Raw genomic sequence first — 18089 nt, 5'->3', positions numbered from 1 at the left:
ATAGAGACTCCTGTTTCTAAGAGAAGGTGAAGAACTGCCTAACTTTAGCAGGGCAAACACCTGAGAGTTTTGGTCTTTTTTTTTTAAAAAGAAGAAATAAAATAAAAGACATAAAATTCCTTCTACTGTTGTTTGTTGTCATTTTGTTTTTAGGCAGTTACTGTTTCTTTAAACACTTTGTTAATGAAAAAGATTTTAAAGTTACTAAACCATTAGTTTGGGGAAGAAAAAAAAGGACTCCATTCAATTTTATTCTTAAACAAAATAGATTTCAGTAAAAAAAAATAATACATATATATATATTTATTTTTTTTCCCCTAGAGTAAAGTTTGCCCATTTTTGATAGACCCTTCTTTCCGGGCTACTGAATGGTTGAAGACACATTTGAAGGAATCACGTTTGGAAGTTATTAACCAACAGGTGCAGTATTTATTCTTGGTCTTACAATTCTGTTCTGCTTGAGCTTGCTCTATTCCAGACTTTGGGGACCAGTTTTTAAAGGGGTGTGATAGCAGTCAACAAAAATGGGGTTATGTTCCATGCAGCATATACTTTCTCAGAGTTCTAGGTTACAATGATTCTTACATGATACTGAAAATTTGTTTACTCAAGGAGGAGATCAGAGTATTTAAAATTGGATGATCAACATCTGGTATTACTTCTACAGGTTTGCCTCTTTGTGCTGCACTCTCCAAGAATATCGGTTTTTCCTGCTGCAGGGGAGATAGTAAAAGATTTGTAAACAGGGAGGTATTTTGTATTCTTGGTTGCAGTTCACTGGATTTCAAGAGTGTGTATACACTTCTTCCCTAGGATTTTTGTGTTTTATTATCTACACTGGAAATAGTAGGTTGAATTTCAGTTTGAGATTAAGGTACCCAAGATTAATTGTCTACGTGTCACTGTTTACATGGGTGGCGAGGCTTGGTACAGTTGCACACACGTAGTCAGGCATCTAGTGCCATTCAAAAGTCCCTTACTGAACCCTGCCTTGTCCTCAAGATACAGCTTCAACAGAAGGTAGGTCTTCCACAGATCCCTGCCAGCTCTGTGCAAGCCTTTTAGATTCTCTCTGATGGTACTAGATAAATATCTTTTGGTAATTTAATGCTTCCCCTGCTAGCTGATTGGCTTGATACCTTTTAGGCTCTGTTGTCTGCATTGTCTGGGATCTCCATTGACTGTAATGAAATCTTAAACACGATATGCATGTTTAGACACCTACATACAAACGATTGCATTTAGATACCTTAATATCAATGTGAATCCTGCCCTTAGGTCTTGATTCAGTTTTGAGACATAGCTACCTAATAACATTTGAGATGCATTAACTAGCCAGGACTTCCAGGTGCTCCTGACAGATGGCCCAAGACCTATGATAGACTTGGTTTCTTCTGGTACAGCACTTGGAGAGCTAGGCATGTTAAGTAGGTTGCCTGTATGTCAGTAGCTCAATAGATCAAACTTATTTAAACACTTGTGGCTAAACCCTGAAATACCGTATGATGCTTGTAATAGAATTTTTCAGCTATATTACTGATTTTTAGATTCAGACTCCTGGTATAATGTCTTCCTGTTAATTCCAAAGTGTTACTATTTCAAAAAAACATGAATCAAAGGACTTTCTTTTTATTTGCCCAGGACACCAACTTCCTAACTGCTCTTGAGCTAGCAGTGAGATTTGGGAAAACACTTATTATACAGGAAATGGATGGAGTGGAGCCTGTACTTTACCCGTTGCTAAGAAAAGATCTTGTTGCTCAAGGTAAATGACCAAGATCTTTACAAATGCTTGCTCAAAGCTTTTGTAGGTTAGATCTATATATATCATATAAAACTCAATTTTTCTGAAAGCGTGAGTATTGTGTAATTTTTTCCTCTTTAACATTAACCTGCTGCTAACACTTCAGTGTATGAAATATGTTGGAGATATGTTCTTGTTTAGTAAGTGGAAAAATATTGAAAATTTTTTTGACTGGAATTAGAATAAAGTGGTTTTATCAACTCTTCACAATTTAAATTTTAAGTTAATTTCTAGTGATAAGTAAAACTATGAGTTTGAAATTAGGAACTTGGGCCATACATAGACCAGAAATTGCACAACTGGTTGTGCAGTTAGAAATCAGAGTTTTAGAATGTTGGTGTTGCTGTTTCTCTTTCATTTGCCTAAAACTAAAGAAGGCACACAGGCCTGTCCCTGATGTGACTTTGAAATGGAGGGGATCATAGAGATCAGCAAAATGGTGGAAATCGGTGAACGGCATCTTCCTAACTGATGCAATGAAAGGGAAAAAAAAATTTACATTTTATAGTATCTCTGGTTTGGAGAGATAATTTACTCTATATAATTCTATATAACTGCTTTGGATTTAGTTGCTTAAAAAAGGCGGATATGAAAAATTGTGTTGAAAGTGTAGCAAAGATAGATAGTAATGATGTAAGTATCTCAGCATGAATTATGTTGAATTATGTTGCATATTTTGAAATTATATCAAAATAATTGAGTGGATTAAAAAATACTAAAAAGTATGTTTAAATACTTTCTGAATTATTGTAATTAAAGTATATTTATGTTATCCTTAATAATTACATTTCTGCCTCAAGTGTTGAATCCTCAGCATGTACCACAGTCTGTGCATGTAATTTACAGTGTGAACTTTGGGCACTGAAAATAACTCAAGAATCCTTTTTGCTGTCATTTCATCTAATACTGAGATCTAATAGTGGGTGAGGTAGCAGTAATTCTTTTAAGTGTAAATCCATGGTAAAAATAAGTGTCAATGCTGTAGAGTTCTTAGATATATTTGTCTCCTATATCGGAAATGTCTGTTCAGTGACAAGAAAATGTTAGCTTAAATCAATTCTTCCGTTACACATGTGCTTGCTTGTTTATCCTCAGTAAGAGTTGAGAGCACCACCAAAGTGGTGACTTTGGGGATTTGTAGGAGGCTAGGTAGAACATCTTTACAACTTCTTTTTTTTCACTAGCTTCTGCTGAACTTCGAAAATCAGAGATACAGTATTACAGGCATCTTAGCTGATTTTACTCAAGGAATCAACTTAAGAGATGAATGTGTCTGCAGAACTGTGGAGAAAGCAGATTAAATTGAAATATACTAGTTTATTCAGGGAAATTGCTCGTAACACTCAGGCATCCTCTTTTGCATGTTTATGAGCTGTGTTAATGCTAGGTCTGTGCAAGTCCAAACTAGGGACCTGTTTTTTGAAAAGGGAGAATGGGTCACTATTTGAATCTTAGTTACTTCACAAGCAAGCACACACTCCTTTTTGTCAAAACGTGGAGGTGGGGGCCTGTCTGCATTATTTTGCTTGTGATGACTGTACATCTTTTCATTACTTGGAATGAAGCATTAAGAAAAATGTGAATATATATACTGCAATAAATTTGTCTTTGTATAGCTTCCATTTTCTGTTTGATGTTTTTACAGCATAGGCCTAAAATTTATTCTGATCCTTGGCACAGAAACAAAATTGGTGTGAGATTTTCATCTCTACCAGTGTTTTAGCAAGAGAATTATACTTAGAGAATTTCTGATCTGCTCACAGTGCTAAAAATAGAGAAGCACCTAACTATGCCACCTCAGAAATTTCTCTGGAAAAGAAATTTTCACTTTGAAACTTTTCATCTTATAATTCTGGTCTTCCTTGTTTTTTAGTATCAGGAGGCAAAATCTTACTCTAGTCTTGTGATTGTTTGAGTCTATTCTTTTCTGACCCTGCTAGAATGGAAACCTGTACTGGAGGGAGTGTGGTGAGAGGCCATACATATAGTTTCATTCTGTGACAGGCGTATTGAGAAATGTCAAAACATTAGGAGTATAAACAGAGATTGAAACTATGACAGCAGAAATTTAATAAATTAATTGTTTCTTTCATACTGTGATTAAATTAAATGTATTTATAACAAGATAAATTTATGGAGTATTTCTTAATGGAATATTTTTCTTTCAATCTATTGACTAGATATTCCAGCATCTTTAGTTTCATAGACTTTCTCTATAACAATTATCATAGAAAGTAATATTTTGATAGAATTATGATTGTACAGCAACATCAACTTTCTACAAATGTAACAGATCCAGAGGTGAAATCTAATGGTTTTGGATCACATACAGAAAATGTTGAACCATCTTAGTTAGCCAATATGTAATTATGGCTAGTGTATTTTGGTAGAGTGGTGTACCTATATGGAAGTGTAAATGAAAATGTATTTCGATTATGACAGGATTCTTACACAAATGGGGGATTCTCCAGTGGTATTTTGTCTCCTATTCATTGTTTGAAAATTTCAAAGATTCATTAGTATTAATTTTACTTCAAGTCCATTTTTTGCCATTTATGCTTTTTGTACTGGGTAAGGACAATTCAATTGCCCCGGTGTATTAAATATTCTCACTATGTAACTTGATTACACTAGGGCTATATTGCTGCATTTTTTTGTTTAACGATGCAGGATAGGTTATGTGCTTAAATTTTTAAAAATTATTTTTCTTTCCAAACAATTTATACATAAATTTTATAAAATATATTTGTGTCTATTGGTCATAAAGTATTGCACAAATACCTTTATCTTCAGGTAATTCTAGAATGTTCCAATCAGAGTAAGTATAACATCTATTTATTATTTACAGGACCCCGTTACACTATACAAATAGGTGAAAAAAAGATAGATTATAATGAAGAGTTCCGTCTTTTTCTATCGACAAGGAATCCAAATCCCTTCATTCCACCTGATGCTTCTTCTATTGTTACAGAAGTAAACTTTACTACAACAGGAAGTGGCTTAAGAGGACAGGTAGGCTTTTAGAATAAAAACAGTGTATAGTGGACATTCATAGCTACATCCAGCTTCTGGAAGAAGCTCTATGATGCAGTTAGCATTAATGGTCATGGAGGTATTTTCTAGCACACAAATATAAATAGTAAAATTAATGCTGAAACTAAATTTAAATTTTAAAATCTTGTTTTTATGCACTTTGGAACCAAGTAGTGAGTCCAACAGAGAAAATGGAAACCGTCTCGTTGACTTCAGTTGCAACAGATTAATTCCTAAGCTTGTTTTCTGTTCAAGATGCATTTACGGTACCATGGAAATATTTCTGTTATTGCCCTCCAGTGTCCTAGTTAGAAAGTAAAGCTAGCATCAAGATACTTTGTGTACTGGAAAGATGTAATGAAACCAAAAAGCTATGTATTTTACTTCCTCAAAAATGCTAGTAGCTTTTGAGTTTTTTTCTGTAATGTTTAGGAAGCAAAATGTAGCACACAGCTGGAAGAGGGAAAAAAAAAGAGATAAATTTAAGGGAGAAAAAACCCTCTTTTTTTGGTATGAAACAAGTTTTTCCAAACTAACAAAAGGCTTAGAATAGGATGTAAATAAGATGTTGATAAGTAAGATATAATTCAAAATGTGAAGCATGGATAACCATATGGATTTCCTCCCTCCACTGGACATAGGGAATCGATATCATACAATGTAACCAAGTGAGTTGACCCCCTCTTTAAGTGGAAATACAGAAGAAAAAGCTTTGTTTTTTGTTTTCTCTCTTTGTTGGCAGGAGAGGGGTTTGACTTTTGGTAGACTTGCTAGAAAGAAATTCGCTACCATTCTTTCCGGTTTGTGCATTCTATTACCTGCTTCTTTTTATACCTGATAACAGTATATACACTAATGAAGACTGCCGATCATTTAAACACAGATGTGATTCAGATTGAGGTGCAAAGGTTTAGGTCTCAGCATAAAAGGGTGTGAATCAGTGTCCTTAATAAAGTGATCCAGTGCCTTTTGAGATGTCCTTGAGTATCTCACCTGGCTTGCATCTGCCATTATACACAAGAGCAAGTTCCACAGTAGTTCCTGAGTTATACTTGCCACTGCAGGATATCCTGGATATCTACATAGATCTAAAGCTGTTGGATGTCTGGTGCAACTGAGTAAACCCTTGGAAGTCTCCTTTCCAAAATATAGACTATATACTGCTATATGATTAATGAGTATATATTATGCTATATAATTAATGAATATATATTATGAAATGTTAGAGTGTTTTTTATCCTGTTGAATAATCTCCTTTCTTTTTAGCTTTTGGCTTTAACAATTCAGCACGAAAAGCCTGATTTGGAAGAGCAGAAGACAAAACTGTTACAACAAGAAGAAGATAAGAAGATACAGTTAGCTAAACTTGAGGAATCTCTTTTGGAGGTAAAATAAATTTACCTCTTCTATATCTGTTAGATGAATAAGTGTTCATACTATTATGTGTTTGAATGAAGATGGTGAAAGTATTGGAATAATGAACTCTCAGAATTTTTTATTTGAGAAAATAGTAGCATTATTAGCCTGGCGCGGTTGGAGAGTAAAGTAGATAAAATATGTACATCTGTCATGAAACTGTAATGTTTCAATACATTAAGCATCATCAAAGTTAAATGTATGAATTGTGGTTTAGATTGATTAATTTTAATGCAATAAAAGAGAGAAAACTTTGTTAAAAATTATACTATTTCTTTTTCAAATTATTTAAAAAATGCTGCATTTTTAATGTCATGAATCATGTCAAATGATACTTTCTTAAGTTGAGAAATGATTCTGTGTTGTGAAAGGAAAAAAAACCTGAAAGAAAAATCCCCTGTAGAAAATGGAAAGATTTGTTGAGAGACATTTAAAACTTGAAACCTCCACAATTGTTTATTAGTAATGAACTATCATATTCTTATAGTTAACATTTTCCTTTCTCATATTTAAAGTTAATATTCTCGATTTTAAGTTTACCTTTTTATTTGAATGAAGGTAATTGAGCTCTGAAACAGTTGTACAGCTCTATAAGAAAAGGTAGCTTCCAAGGAAGAGGACTGTTTCCTGTTTTGTTTGCATTTTGTCGTGGATTTCACAGAAACCGTACTTCATGTCCATAGGAATGGATCCTCAAATCCTCCTTCCTTCTAAAATGTCATAGATGCAGGGAGATTGACCTGCTGCCTCAAAACCCTGTAGCTGAGCCATAGAACTTTGCAGTATCCAGCACAAAAGACATGAGCATAAGCTAATTGTTTTTACAGATTCCTCAAAAAGTAATAAATTGAACTTTATTAGACTGGCCATTAATAGCTCAGTTCTAGAATTTTGCACATAATTATCTAATGTGATTTGAATTTCCAAATTTACTGTCTCTATTAAACTCCCTATTAAGTCTCAAAAACTTAGCTCAAACCTTTCTTAAAACTGTGATGGGGCAGATTTCTCTTACAGGCAGAGGGAAACTTGTTCTCTAACAAAATTCCATATTCAAAATTGATCATTGTTTAACATCTTAATGTCTACCAGAAGCTGAGAGTTCAGAGATGCAACAAAAAAATGTCCACTTTTTAGAAATAACTACTTGTGTGATCTTGGAACTCCAAAATCTTTCACGTTTGTCCAATCTGAATTGTCAAATGCAAAATGTCAAGTAATTGATGCCTAAGATATCTGCAACAAAAAGTGGCGAAGTATTAATACTGAGGTTGGTTTCAGCTTTGGCATTCTTGTTAGCACTGAAATCAGAATACTCTTTGACCCTGAAGAAAGAAACCTAAAGCTCAGTGGAAACTGACAGGTGCTACGTGGACTTTGTCAACAAAGAAGTCAGTGCTGGAGGTGATCTAGCTCAATTCAAGTTAATCCTAAAGCAACATTAGCATTCCATCTGAAGTACTGTACTGGTTTTCTGCCGAAAGCTTTGGAGTAAAGCTGTACATGCTGTGGCTACCTCATAGCTCACACTATGATTCATCATAGCAAAATGGGACTCCTTGAAAAGACAGATGATCTTGTCCTAAATTCTTTTCAACTAGAGAACTCTACCTCCAAATATCCTGAAATGCTGTCCTGCAGGTAGTTGTTCAGAACTGACTTAACTTACAAGAAGCAAATTTTGTGGTGTTGTCTTACTAAAAAATTGTATTGAAGTATATTTACTGAACGTTAGTAAAAAACCTTAAATAATAGTGAATCATTGAAGCTTTTCCTATTTCTTATTAGAAGTGTAATTGTTTGCACAGAAGAACTCAGGGAAAATGCGGAGTAACTGCAAGGATTTTGAAGGGATCTCTGATTACAAAACTGAAATTGTTGTAATTGTGAATATTCATCTTAGTTGGAAATGAGAACTAAATTGTATAGGGGATATTAGAATGTTTATGAAGGAAAATAAATATATGAATGACTGGGTACAGGAAGTTATTACAAGTAGCCAATTTCAGGTCAAACTGGTAGTCAAAGAGAAAAAAAATACCCTAATTTGTATTTACCATGGGAATATGAGCGTGTAAGACTCTGATCATAGAAATCATTCTCAAAAGCTTGCTGATGACTTAAGTTTCAGAACCTGGCTATCTGGACTGTTTGAGTTTGTTCTTGGGTTTGTTTGAGTTTGTTCTTATTTTCCATGCTTCTTTAAAACAACATCTCAGTTTTTGGAGTAACCACCTCTTTCTAGCACTCTTGAAGCATTCAATGATTCAGAAATATGTACAGGTCAGAATGAAGGACAGCTTCTAAAATGCTTACTTTACAGCTTCTTTTTTAATGTAACATAGATGACTTTTTTTTTTTACAGACACTTGCAACATCACAAGGCAATATACTAGAAAATAAGGATCTGATTGAATCTTTGAATCAGACTAAAGCAAGTAGTGCACTGATCCAAGAATCACTTGCTGAATCTCACAGACTTCAGAGTTTCATTGATAAGGTAGAAGACTCTTTTAATCTTTGATTGCTGTTTTTTACTGCTAAAAATGGTCATCTTCTATATAGGGTGGGTATATACATCCACAGGAGTATATGATCAGTAACACACTAAATTAATTTTTTGGAGTAAAAGATATTTGGAATATGCAAGTACAGAAAGTATTTTCAGTCATTAAATTCCTTTGTTTTACACACGGTGAATAGCTACACAATTTAAAGTCTGCCAGTTTGAATTAAAGGAATTTTCCTTAAGGACTTATTGGCAAGTAATGGGTTTTGACTTTATTTTTGCCATCTACTATTGCAAACAATATGGCTCATATGGATGTTCTTACTTAATATATATCACTTGCTATTGCAAAAATTTAGATGATTGGTGATGCTATCCATCTGCATGCTGTTTTTGTAACATATTACAGTTTTCCTCTGTGTTCTTAATTTGTTTAGTTTAAAATTTTCTATTGAATTCTGGGACATGTTCTGTGGTAGGAAGAGGCCTCAGTGCTCTAGAGATTAATTTCCAAAATGTTCTTCATAATTTAAAGATTTTTTTTGCTAAAATTGTTTCCAATTTTGAAATCTAAAGACAGTGTTGAAGTCTTGAGTGCATGTCCCTCAGTTTGGAGAATGGGAAAGGATTCAGTTTTCTAAAGCAGTGCGAGTCATCCAAATGTTTTTTCAGTGGGATGAATATATGTTTATGCGATAACCGGTAGATGGCAGTAATGTCCTGGTTTGTTAATAGATGTATGGATTTTTTATCCGCAGGAGAGGGACGCCTATCTCCCTTTAGCTGAGAGTGCCAGCAAGATGTACTTTATTATCTCTGACTTGTCCAAAATTAATAATATGTACCGGTTTAGTTTGGCGGCTTTCCTGCGGCTTTTCCAAAGGGCTTTGCAAAGCGAGCAGGTATTTTCTCTTTTCCTGAAGCTGTTAATGCTGCAGAAGAATCAATCTGCTTTGATCCTCAGAATTTGTTAGTTGCTCTGGACATTTTTAGAAAACAATGTATAATAATTGATGATGAAATGTATAATAATTAGTCATGCTGAACTGTTCTTTAGCTATTCAGAATATGTGCAGATGGAATTTTTAATGATGTAATGTTACATGTAAATTGTAAAATTGCTGTGCCATCCGAAACCAAAGTAACTCTTATTTGTAATTTCAGGTTTGCTCTTTGTCTGAGGTGAATTAGAAAAAATAAGGTTGATTATAACTTTACTGAAGGCTTTATTTAAACAAACTAATGATATAATCTGCAAATACTGCTAGTTCTATCAGTAAGAGGTAGAATAGGAAAAGACCTATATTTTACATGGTTCAGTTACCTGAAGGAAGATCAAAGCTTTATCTACTTTTATACAGTTTGTAAGCATGCATGCAGTCTGTCTTGTTGAAAATGCAATTTTTGCTTTTCTATTTTCTATAGAAATATAAAATATTCCATCTTTTCTATATATATGGCCAGGATGTTCTTACTGAAAGAATTGTGGATTTATTCCTTGTCACCTCACTCTTTAGAGTAACGACGCATTTTCTTTTTATTCAGCATCTCCAAAATTCATCTTATTTCTTTTAGTTTCCACTTTAAAAAGGCATTCACCAGCCTTTCATCATGTCGCTTTTGGATTCCCCTTTATTCTGGCATCTGTGCTTACAACTTTACTGCAACTCCAGTCGTTACTAGTAACATGGTTCTGACTATGCAAACTTGCCCTCTTTAAAGTTCTTTACCTATTACTTCTTTTCCACAACATGAGCTTCTAAGTTCTTGCTCTTTCACACTCTTTCATAACTTCTTTTCTTCCTGCCTATTATGTTACCTATTTAAAGCTCAACTTCTGGTTCTGGTTTCTTTATTTCTTCCTTTTTTTTCTTCTCCTCTATTCAATTCTTCATTTTTCCCAAGCTGTCTTTTAGACATGGGAAAGGTATTAGTCAAATCATCTTACGAGTCCAAATTGTCCTCCTTTATAAACTCATCTCTTCAAATTCCAGCATGGTAGAGAGGAACTTGTTTCTGATAAATCTCATACTGTTACATCCCTCACATTCCTCCCACACACACACTTTTTTTCTTCCTTTATCCTATCTTTCAGTTTTCTCCTGTTATAATTAGTCTTTTAGTCTGTAAGCTTTGGAGGCAGAGTATATTTATTATTTTCTACTTCAGTAGGGCCAAATTTGGCTGAAAGTTTAATAACTACACTTAATGTCAATATACCTGTTTAATAACATTAAATATAGTAATTTAATATATAAGCAATTTTTTACCAAGTGAAAACTATTGAGATTTCAAGTATATTTATATTAGGAGAAGAAACTATTATTTCATTCTCTATGTATTTACCTTATATATAATGTTGTATAATGTTCACAGTCAAAAAATCCAAGGCCAAAATATTAATTTCTTAATGCTTCAGCATGAACTCATTTTATTGTCTGCTCATTGATAACTTCAGCTGAGTTCAATAATATGTTTTTAGAACTAGTAAGTGTCACATAGAGTCCAGATTATTTGTGTCATTCTGCTGAAATTTACAAGGTACATAAAAAGATTTTTACATCCATGAATTTTACATGAATTTTTGAAATCCAAACATTCTTTTTAGGATTCAAGTAACACTGAGGAGAGAATCAAGTCACTTATTGGCTCATTGAAACATACAGTGTATGAATATGTTTGTCGCTGTTTGTTTAAGGTAAGATTGTATTCTTTTCTGGCTTTTATACAGTGCACTGGGTTTGAGTATTCTTTCAGCAACCAACATTTGATCTACTTCAAATAAGCAGTATTGTGTCAGTACATATGTAATACAATACAAAAAAATTACACTTGCAATATTTAACATGCAAAATGAGGTGGACTAAAAATTAGGGTATGACAGAATTAAGACTTCTTATGCACATTTCTCCACAGAGCAGTTTTCTAATGGACAAGGCTATTCTCAGTCTAGTCCTATTTCTGCTTTACCTCTGGCTCCTCATCTCTGCCTCATTCTGGCTTCATAGCCAGTCCCAGGCTTGGCAGTCTTCTGAGCGCTGTTACTCTGTTTGCTCTTATTTCTGGCATTCCTAAGTATGAATGTTTGACCTAGTTGTCATGATAAGATTTTATGTGATTATTTGTTCTTCTTTTTTTTTTAAAAAAAAAAAAGGAAACAAAAAAAACCCATTGTAATACTCTCCTTTCTCTTTTCACATCCTGCACCAGGTGTCTACCTCTGCTAGGTTGTTTGTTTCTCTCTGTTCCCCTGTTCCTCCATATAATGTTCTTAATGTTTTTCTTGTTTGCTCTGTATTTGAATCAGCTGGCTTTTCTCTTCTTGCTTTCTTGGAGAAAACCTAGGATAGATATGCCTTTCACTTTCAATTTTAAGTTTTACTTTTACATGGAACAGTCATAACAGTGGGTGTTTGTCTCATAGTATAGGCTGAAGAATGCATAGTAGGTCTGCATAGATGACTTGAGCAGTAGTACAAATCATGAAAGTCTGGAGTTTAATCAGCGAGAATGGAGAGATCTTGGAAAGTTTTACACCTTCTCCCCTCTCCCCCTAATCTAGCAACACTATATTGAGGATGCAGAGGTAGCAGTTATTTCTAAGGATTTTGGTTTATCAAAGTTCAAGTGCATTCTCATGAAATAGTCTCAAAATAATTTAATGTCTGTGTTTGAAGTCAGGACTATGTGAAGCCTTCCAATAAGTCATCACATCTTTTGAATATTGGAAGACAGCTATTTTTATATATCAGAAAAGATTAAAGATTTCAAAAGGAAGGCACAGAGAGATTTCTAGTAGGAAAGATTTTCACTGTGAATGGTCAGATTTGAGTTTAGAAAATACTGAAAGTGTGTTACCGTGCAGCTTCAGAGTAATGGTCCATCTGGCTTAGTATCATGTTCTGATAGTGGAGAGAACAAATAAACTTCTCACGCCATCAGCAATCCACTGCTGATTCTGCCTTTTATCCATGCAAATTTTTAAAGACTACTGTGACACTGAGGCTTTACTAGTGTCTTCATAAGTGGAATAGCTGATAGAGTTTATGCCTTTTTAAGTGTGTTGGAATTGGAAAGGATGGTTTTATTTGTCTGTCTGTGGTTAATATTTATGTTTGTGTGTACATAGACTTCATGTATGCTAGTAAGTGAAGTGGTGCCAAGAAATTTTCCTGAGTACTGGAACTGGCACACCTGTACTGTTAATTTGTCAAAATAGTTGCTGTCATAAGTTTGGCCTGGGCCAGTTAGCATTCTTCCAAACAATTCCCATTCAAGTTTTGGATCCTAAATCATCCAGGCAGTATTCTAATAGGCAGTTTGGATTTGGATTTGCTTACAGACCTTGTCTGAGAAGATGAAAGAGTCAAATGGTGCAGACTTCAGCCATTCCATGGCAGCTGTTCTCAGTGTCATGTGATGTTCATGGACATAGTTTATTTATCAATACAAAGAGAACTTCAGTGCTTTGCACAGTTTGACTCTGATTGCTAGTTGGGGCCTGTTTGCTCTCCAGTCTTACCCCTGTAACAAAACCAATAGTAAATACATGCAAAAAGAAAATATAATGTCTTTTATTTTCTTTAATTGTATCCTTGGGGATACTTTGTACCATATGGTTTTGTAATTGAAAGAATTAATAAAACGGAACTATTTAAAACAGCAAACAACAACTTTATGTATCGGTATCCATAGAGATACAAATTATGCCAAGAGTTTGTTGTGACTGCCATCATGCATTTCTGCAGTTACCCAAATCCAGTTTAAAGCAGCTGTGGCTCCTATGAATTGAGTTATATATAGCCTTTTGGTAGTTTCCAAGGTCAGTCATTCCAAGGGCAATTAAAACTAGTATGGACATGGTCTCTAAGCCATGTATGTCCGTTTAGTCAGTCAACCATAATTCTGGAACCTAATCACTGGGTAAATTATTAAATAATACATCTGTGTTATTTGAAATACAGATGCAGTTGAAGTTACTTTTACTGCACATGAGCATCCCAAAGATGATGAACATCTCAAACATCCTTACTCCATGTTTTTGTTCTATGTTGTTATATCTGTCTGTTTCTGAGCTGATGTGTCAGGCTTGTAAAAAGCCATCCGTCTGAGAAAACAGTAATAATGAAGATAAAACAAAAATAATTTGGCCCTTTTATGTAATTTTGGTCTCAAAAATATAATAGGCATTGAGATGAGAAAGCCAATATTAGTCAAACATTCATCTTATAACACATACATAATTTTTCCTAGAGTATGCTTCCTCATATTTGATCCTGTCCCTTCTGAAAAGTCCCATGCAAATAATTTTTTAGTAGTATTCTTGGTAATTTAATATTCTTCAGAGTGGTAATTCTCTGAAGCTAAGGACAATCAGGCTGTCATTTTGACGTACACATAAGGCATGTATGTGGGAAACCACACCATGGAAAATTCAAACATCATCATCAAGAATAGAACTGATTTCTATAGCAGTGCAGGTGTGTTGTGTTTATCAGCTGGCTGAGATGCCTGTACTTTGCAGACTTAACCCAATCCCATGCATCATTGATTTTTCTTCTTCCCATTCACCTGTGCTTTATGCTTTTCAGTTATGTTTCACTTTCTTGAAAGGAAAAGAGGTACCACCTTCCTTATGCTTACTTAAAATTTTAATGAGAGAAAATATGAGTATATCTCTATTGTCTGATAAAATACATTTTCCAGATTACTGCAAGACTTTGAAAATTGGAAGCCTCAATATAGGTTTCTGAGAGGTCCTGATTTTCCGGAGTGTCAGCTTCCAGTTTTTCACATTGACTTCATTACACAGTAGTCTGCGCTTTCGAGCACAGCTTTGGTAAAATGCGTTTATGAAAGTTTCTGTGTATGGACATAGGAATCCCGGTTTTAACAAGCCAATATTCTTTTAAAAACTATTGTCTTGAATGTTTGCATGGTTTATTCTATGGCTCTATTAAATCCTTATTCCTGATTTATTGTTCCAGTGCTCAGAGACTGGTTGAAATTCAAGCGATGCAACAGACCTAGGAAAAAGTCAGAAGGCTACAGTTCTTTTTTTTTTGGTTTTTTTTTTGGTTTTAAATTCTGTTTCAAAAATTTGCTATAAGAAGATTTCAAGTATTTCCTATGCACAGTTTAAAAACCACGGGATTCTGTTTAGTATGTTTGTTTTGTTACAAGTACCTGTTTTTTCTTCTTCACTTGAATATAGATGTACTTAGATACACAGTTGGGGTTAGTGTTTGTCTCCAAGTTACAAAGGTATGTAGCAATTTTGAATTAGGGTATGTGTCATTAAGTCACTACTATGGAATTAGAGGTGTTTTATTAATGAAATATTGCTACTTAGAAAAAAACCAGAAAGGTGACTTTTGATGAACATATAAATACATTTTTACTGCTTTTATTTCAGGCTGATCAGCTAATGTTTGCTCTACATTTTGTACGAGGGATGCACCCTGAACTTTTTCAAGAGAATGTAAGTGCTAGAGGAGAAAATCCCCAAATGATTTACTTAAATGTAATATGAAGACTAAATAAGTAGACAAAAAGTTTTTGTCAGGAAGTGTAGGACTGAGGATTTTAGATTCATATGCTACTATTTTTCTATGATAGTTACTTTTGTATGTCAACTTTATATTTATTAGGTTCAAAGTGAAAATTACCATGAGAAAGGTAGGTAAATGGTTGCCTTTTAAATAGGTGTCTGAATAAGATGTTTATGGAGGGTTCTTCCATTTTTTTGCAGGTGCTGTATCAGTGTTCCCTGCCACCATGTGGCTAGACATTTATCCATCCTTCCAGTTAAATACAGGCATTCCTTTATAAGTAAAGTGATGGATACACACCTGTTTCACTGTGGCCAAGGGTTGCATGAGCATTGTGCTTTGGTATTGAAATGCAGAAAAGAAGTGCAAGACCTAGGCAGAAATTAGTAAAAGTCTGATTCTGCAACCTGCAGTTGAAGACACTTAAAGCAAAGAGTCTTCCTGGAAGATGAAGTAATGAAGTTATCTTTTGTGCATTTCAGCCATTGATTCTTCAGTGTCTAAGGAATCCCTGGACCAGTGATCGTTAACATCCTCATTTGCAACAGTGTCTTCAAAAGTGCGCTGTACAGAGAGTGTCCTTGTATGTTGTTGTCTGGCCCCATAAGCATTGGATTCTTTGAACCATAGTGGCCTATCTTTGACAGGAATGATGAACTCATCCTGGAATGGTTTATATTTTTGATAGCATAGTGGGATGCAGTTGATATAGGTTCAAACCACATTTAATAAAAATGGCTGTCCATTCAGTTTTTCAGGCCAGTGCTGCATAACTAGCATATTCACGAAAAATTGAGAGATGTCGTGTGACATTTTTGACAATGGTCTGAATGAGGCCTAATCTGAAAATGCCTAATTTATGGGGAATTTACCTGTTGTTTAGAGGCTACCCTACTCCCAACAAAATTGCGGCAGAGCTTAAGTACTGCTAACGCTTATTTCCATAGGGCAGCACACATCTCAGTAATAGCATGTTCCTGTCTTTGGGTGTTAGATAATGCTTTTGTCCAACGTGGAGGTTCATAGTGAATTTATATGTTTCTGGTAAAATGGTACTTTTAGTAGTGATTGAATTGGTAACTAAAATTAAAACACCTGTTAAAGTTCATCTGAGCAGGTTATCCTAGACTGTCTTTGCAGGAAACAGGAAAAAACCAGACCTGTCAAAGAAGCAGTTAGTTTCATCATAAATGAATTTTGGAAAATAGGTCAGATGGTTTACCACTGAAATTGCTTATTTCTCTCCATTGCCTTTACAGGCAGACTAGACTAGCTGGCTGAGAGGTAGATGCCAAAGTTATAGTTGTCTATAGTGTAGTGAAATTAATCCTATAAAGTCTGCCTGCAGAACAATATGCACAATTGACTCAATACAATTGCTTAAACGTGGCTGATTAGCATGAGCCAAGACATATTTAATTATCTAAAATACCTGCATGGAATGGAGAGACAAAGCTATGGCTTTCTGTACTAGAAGCTGAAGACCAGAAAGAGTAACAAATGGTAGTAGATGTCAATTTGCTAGAGAAGAGTTCATTATAGGGCAAAAGGTAAAAATCAGATAATACATTTGAAGGAAGTAATGGAACTTGGTTATATGAAGGACGTGGGCTTAAGGTACCAGGTTTAAGAAAGCTTCATTGAAACTTTTTGATGTTATGAATGCAATGTAGTTTTATTGCAGACATATGGATTGACCAGGTGAAACCCCACAGTCTTTCCGCAATGAAGCTGCCTGATTAACTCAAATTAATCTTGTTGGTAGAGGCATACCCCAGCTACTCTTCAATATTAGAACTTCCCTAATTCATCTTTCTTACTTCTTTTCAGCTTCTGAAAATATCTTGCTTTATCTTTCTAGTCCTTGAGTTTATAAAGTCATGAAGGCAGCAACTTGCAAATAGTTTTCTGAGTAAATTAAAGCCTGGCTGCCTAGGCTTCTTAAGTTTTTGTAAGTACTGCTTTATGTGTTGGTTGCTATTGTTTAGCATGCTTTTCCATCAGCTATTAGAGCTCTTAACCAGCTTAATCTAGGTTACATGTAGCGCACATTCCTGCAGTGTCTGAGTACTCAAGAATTAAAACAGGCAAATAATATCAATTATTTTCTTACTTCTCTGAAATGTAGAAGTTATTTTAATTAAATTGTTAAGAAAAGAGTGTGCAAAATATTTCTTGAGGAAAATGAAGCTGAAGTGGTTGTTCCTTTAAAGTTATTTATTTTAAAGCTTTTAATGTGATGAGGCTAGAAGTTGCTTATTATGCTGCTAGAGAGTTTAGTATTCTAAGTCCCTGTCCCTGAAGAGTTCAACCTTCTGCACTTATGAGTTTTTTTGCATAGTGATGAGAAATATATAGTACAACTTCAACATTATACTATAGAATGGTTTGGCTCTTAGTAGAGACATTTTCTTTCTGAACCAACATGTATAGATTTTTCTGAGGTAGTTTTACATGTCTACACGCATTATACTTCTGCTTTTCTTCATAGAATTATGACATGATTTCTGGTTTTAAAACTGGGGAGCCTTCATGTATTTTTCTGTGCACGAGCATTTTCTTTGTAATTGGGAGAGTAGCATCAGTTTGTAATTGAAAGAGAGAGTTGTTTCAGGACTCAACTAGATTGATGGGTGCAAAAAGCTATGCTGTGGTCTGTATCGGAGTAGTACTAGTTGATTGGCTTTTTCATTTGGAATGTTACCATTGTCTTTAACAATAAAAAAAATTTCTTTATCATAGAATTATAGATACTGATTATTTAAAACTTCCAATA

The 18089-nt window shown here is 34.4% G+C and overlaps 1 protein-coding gene across 1 annotated transcript in view; it reads left to right on the top strand.

The window, feature by feature from the left end:
• DYNC2H1 (dynein cytoplasmic 2 heavy chain 1) overlaps positions 1-18089 on the top strand; it is a 189028-nt gene that overhangs the window by 72907 nt on the left and 98032 nt on the right. The window contains exons 64-71 of the mRNA XM_075050027.1: positions 322-420; positions 1642-1765; positions 4653-4816; positions 6104-6223; positions 8619-8753; positions 9521-9664; positions 11371-11460; positions 15178-15243. Coding sequence (XP_074906128.1) covers positions 322-420; positions 1642-1765; positions 4653-4816; positions 6104-6223; positions 8619-8753; positions 9521-9664; positions 11371-11460; positions 15178-15243 — 942 coding nt within the window. The remainder of the gene's footprint in view (positions 1-321; positions 421-1641; positions 1766-4652; positions 4817-6103; positions 6224-8618; positions 8754-9520; positions 9665-11370; positions 11461-15177; positions 15244-18089) is intronic.

This window comes from Buteo buteo, chromosome 18 (genome assembly GCF_964188355.1).
Source record: "Buteo buteo chromosome 18, bButBut1.hap1.1, whole genome shotgun sequence".
Lineage (NCBI taxonomy): Eukaryota > Metazoa > Chordata > Aves > Accipitriformes > Accipitridae > Buteo > Buteo buteo.
This window is presented reverse-complemented; position numbering and strand designations above follow the sequence as displayed.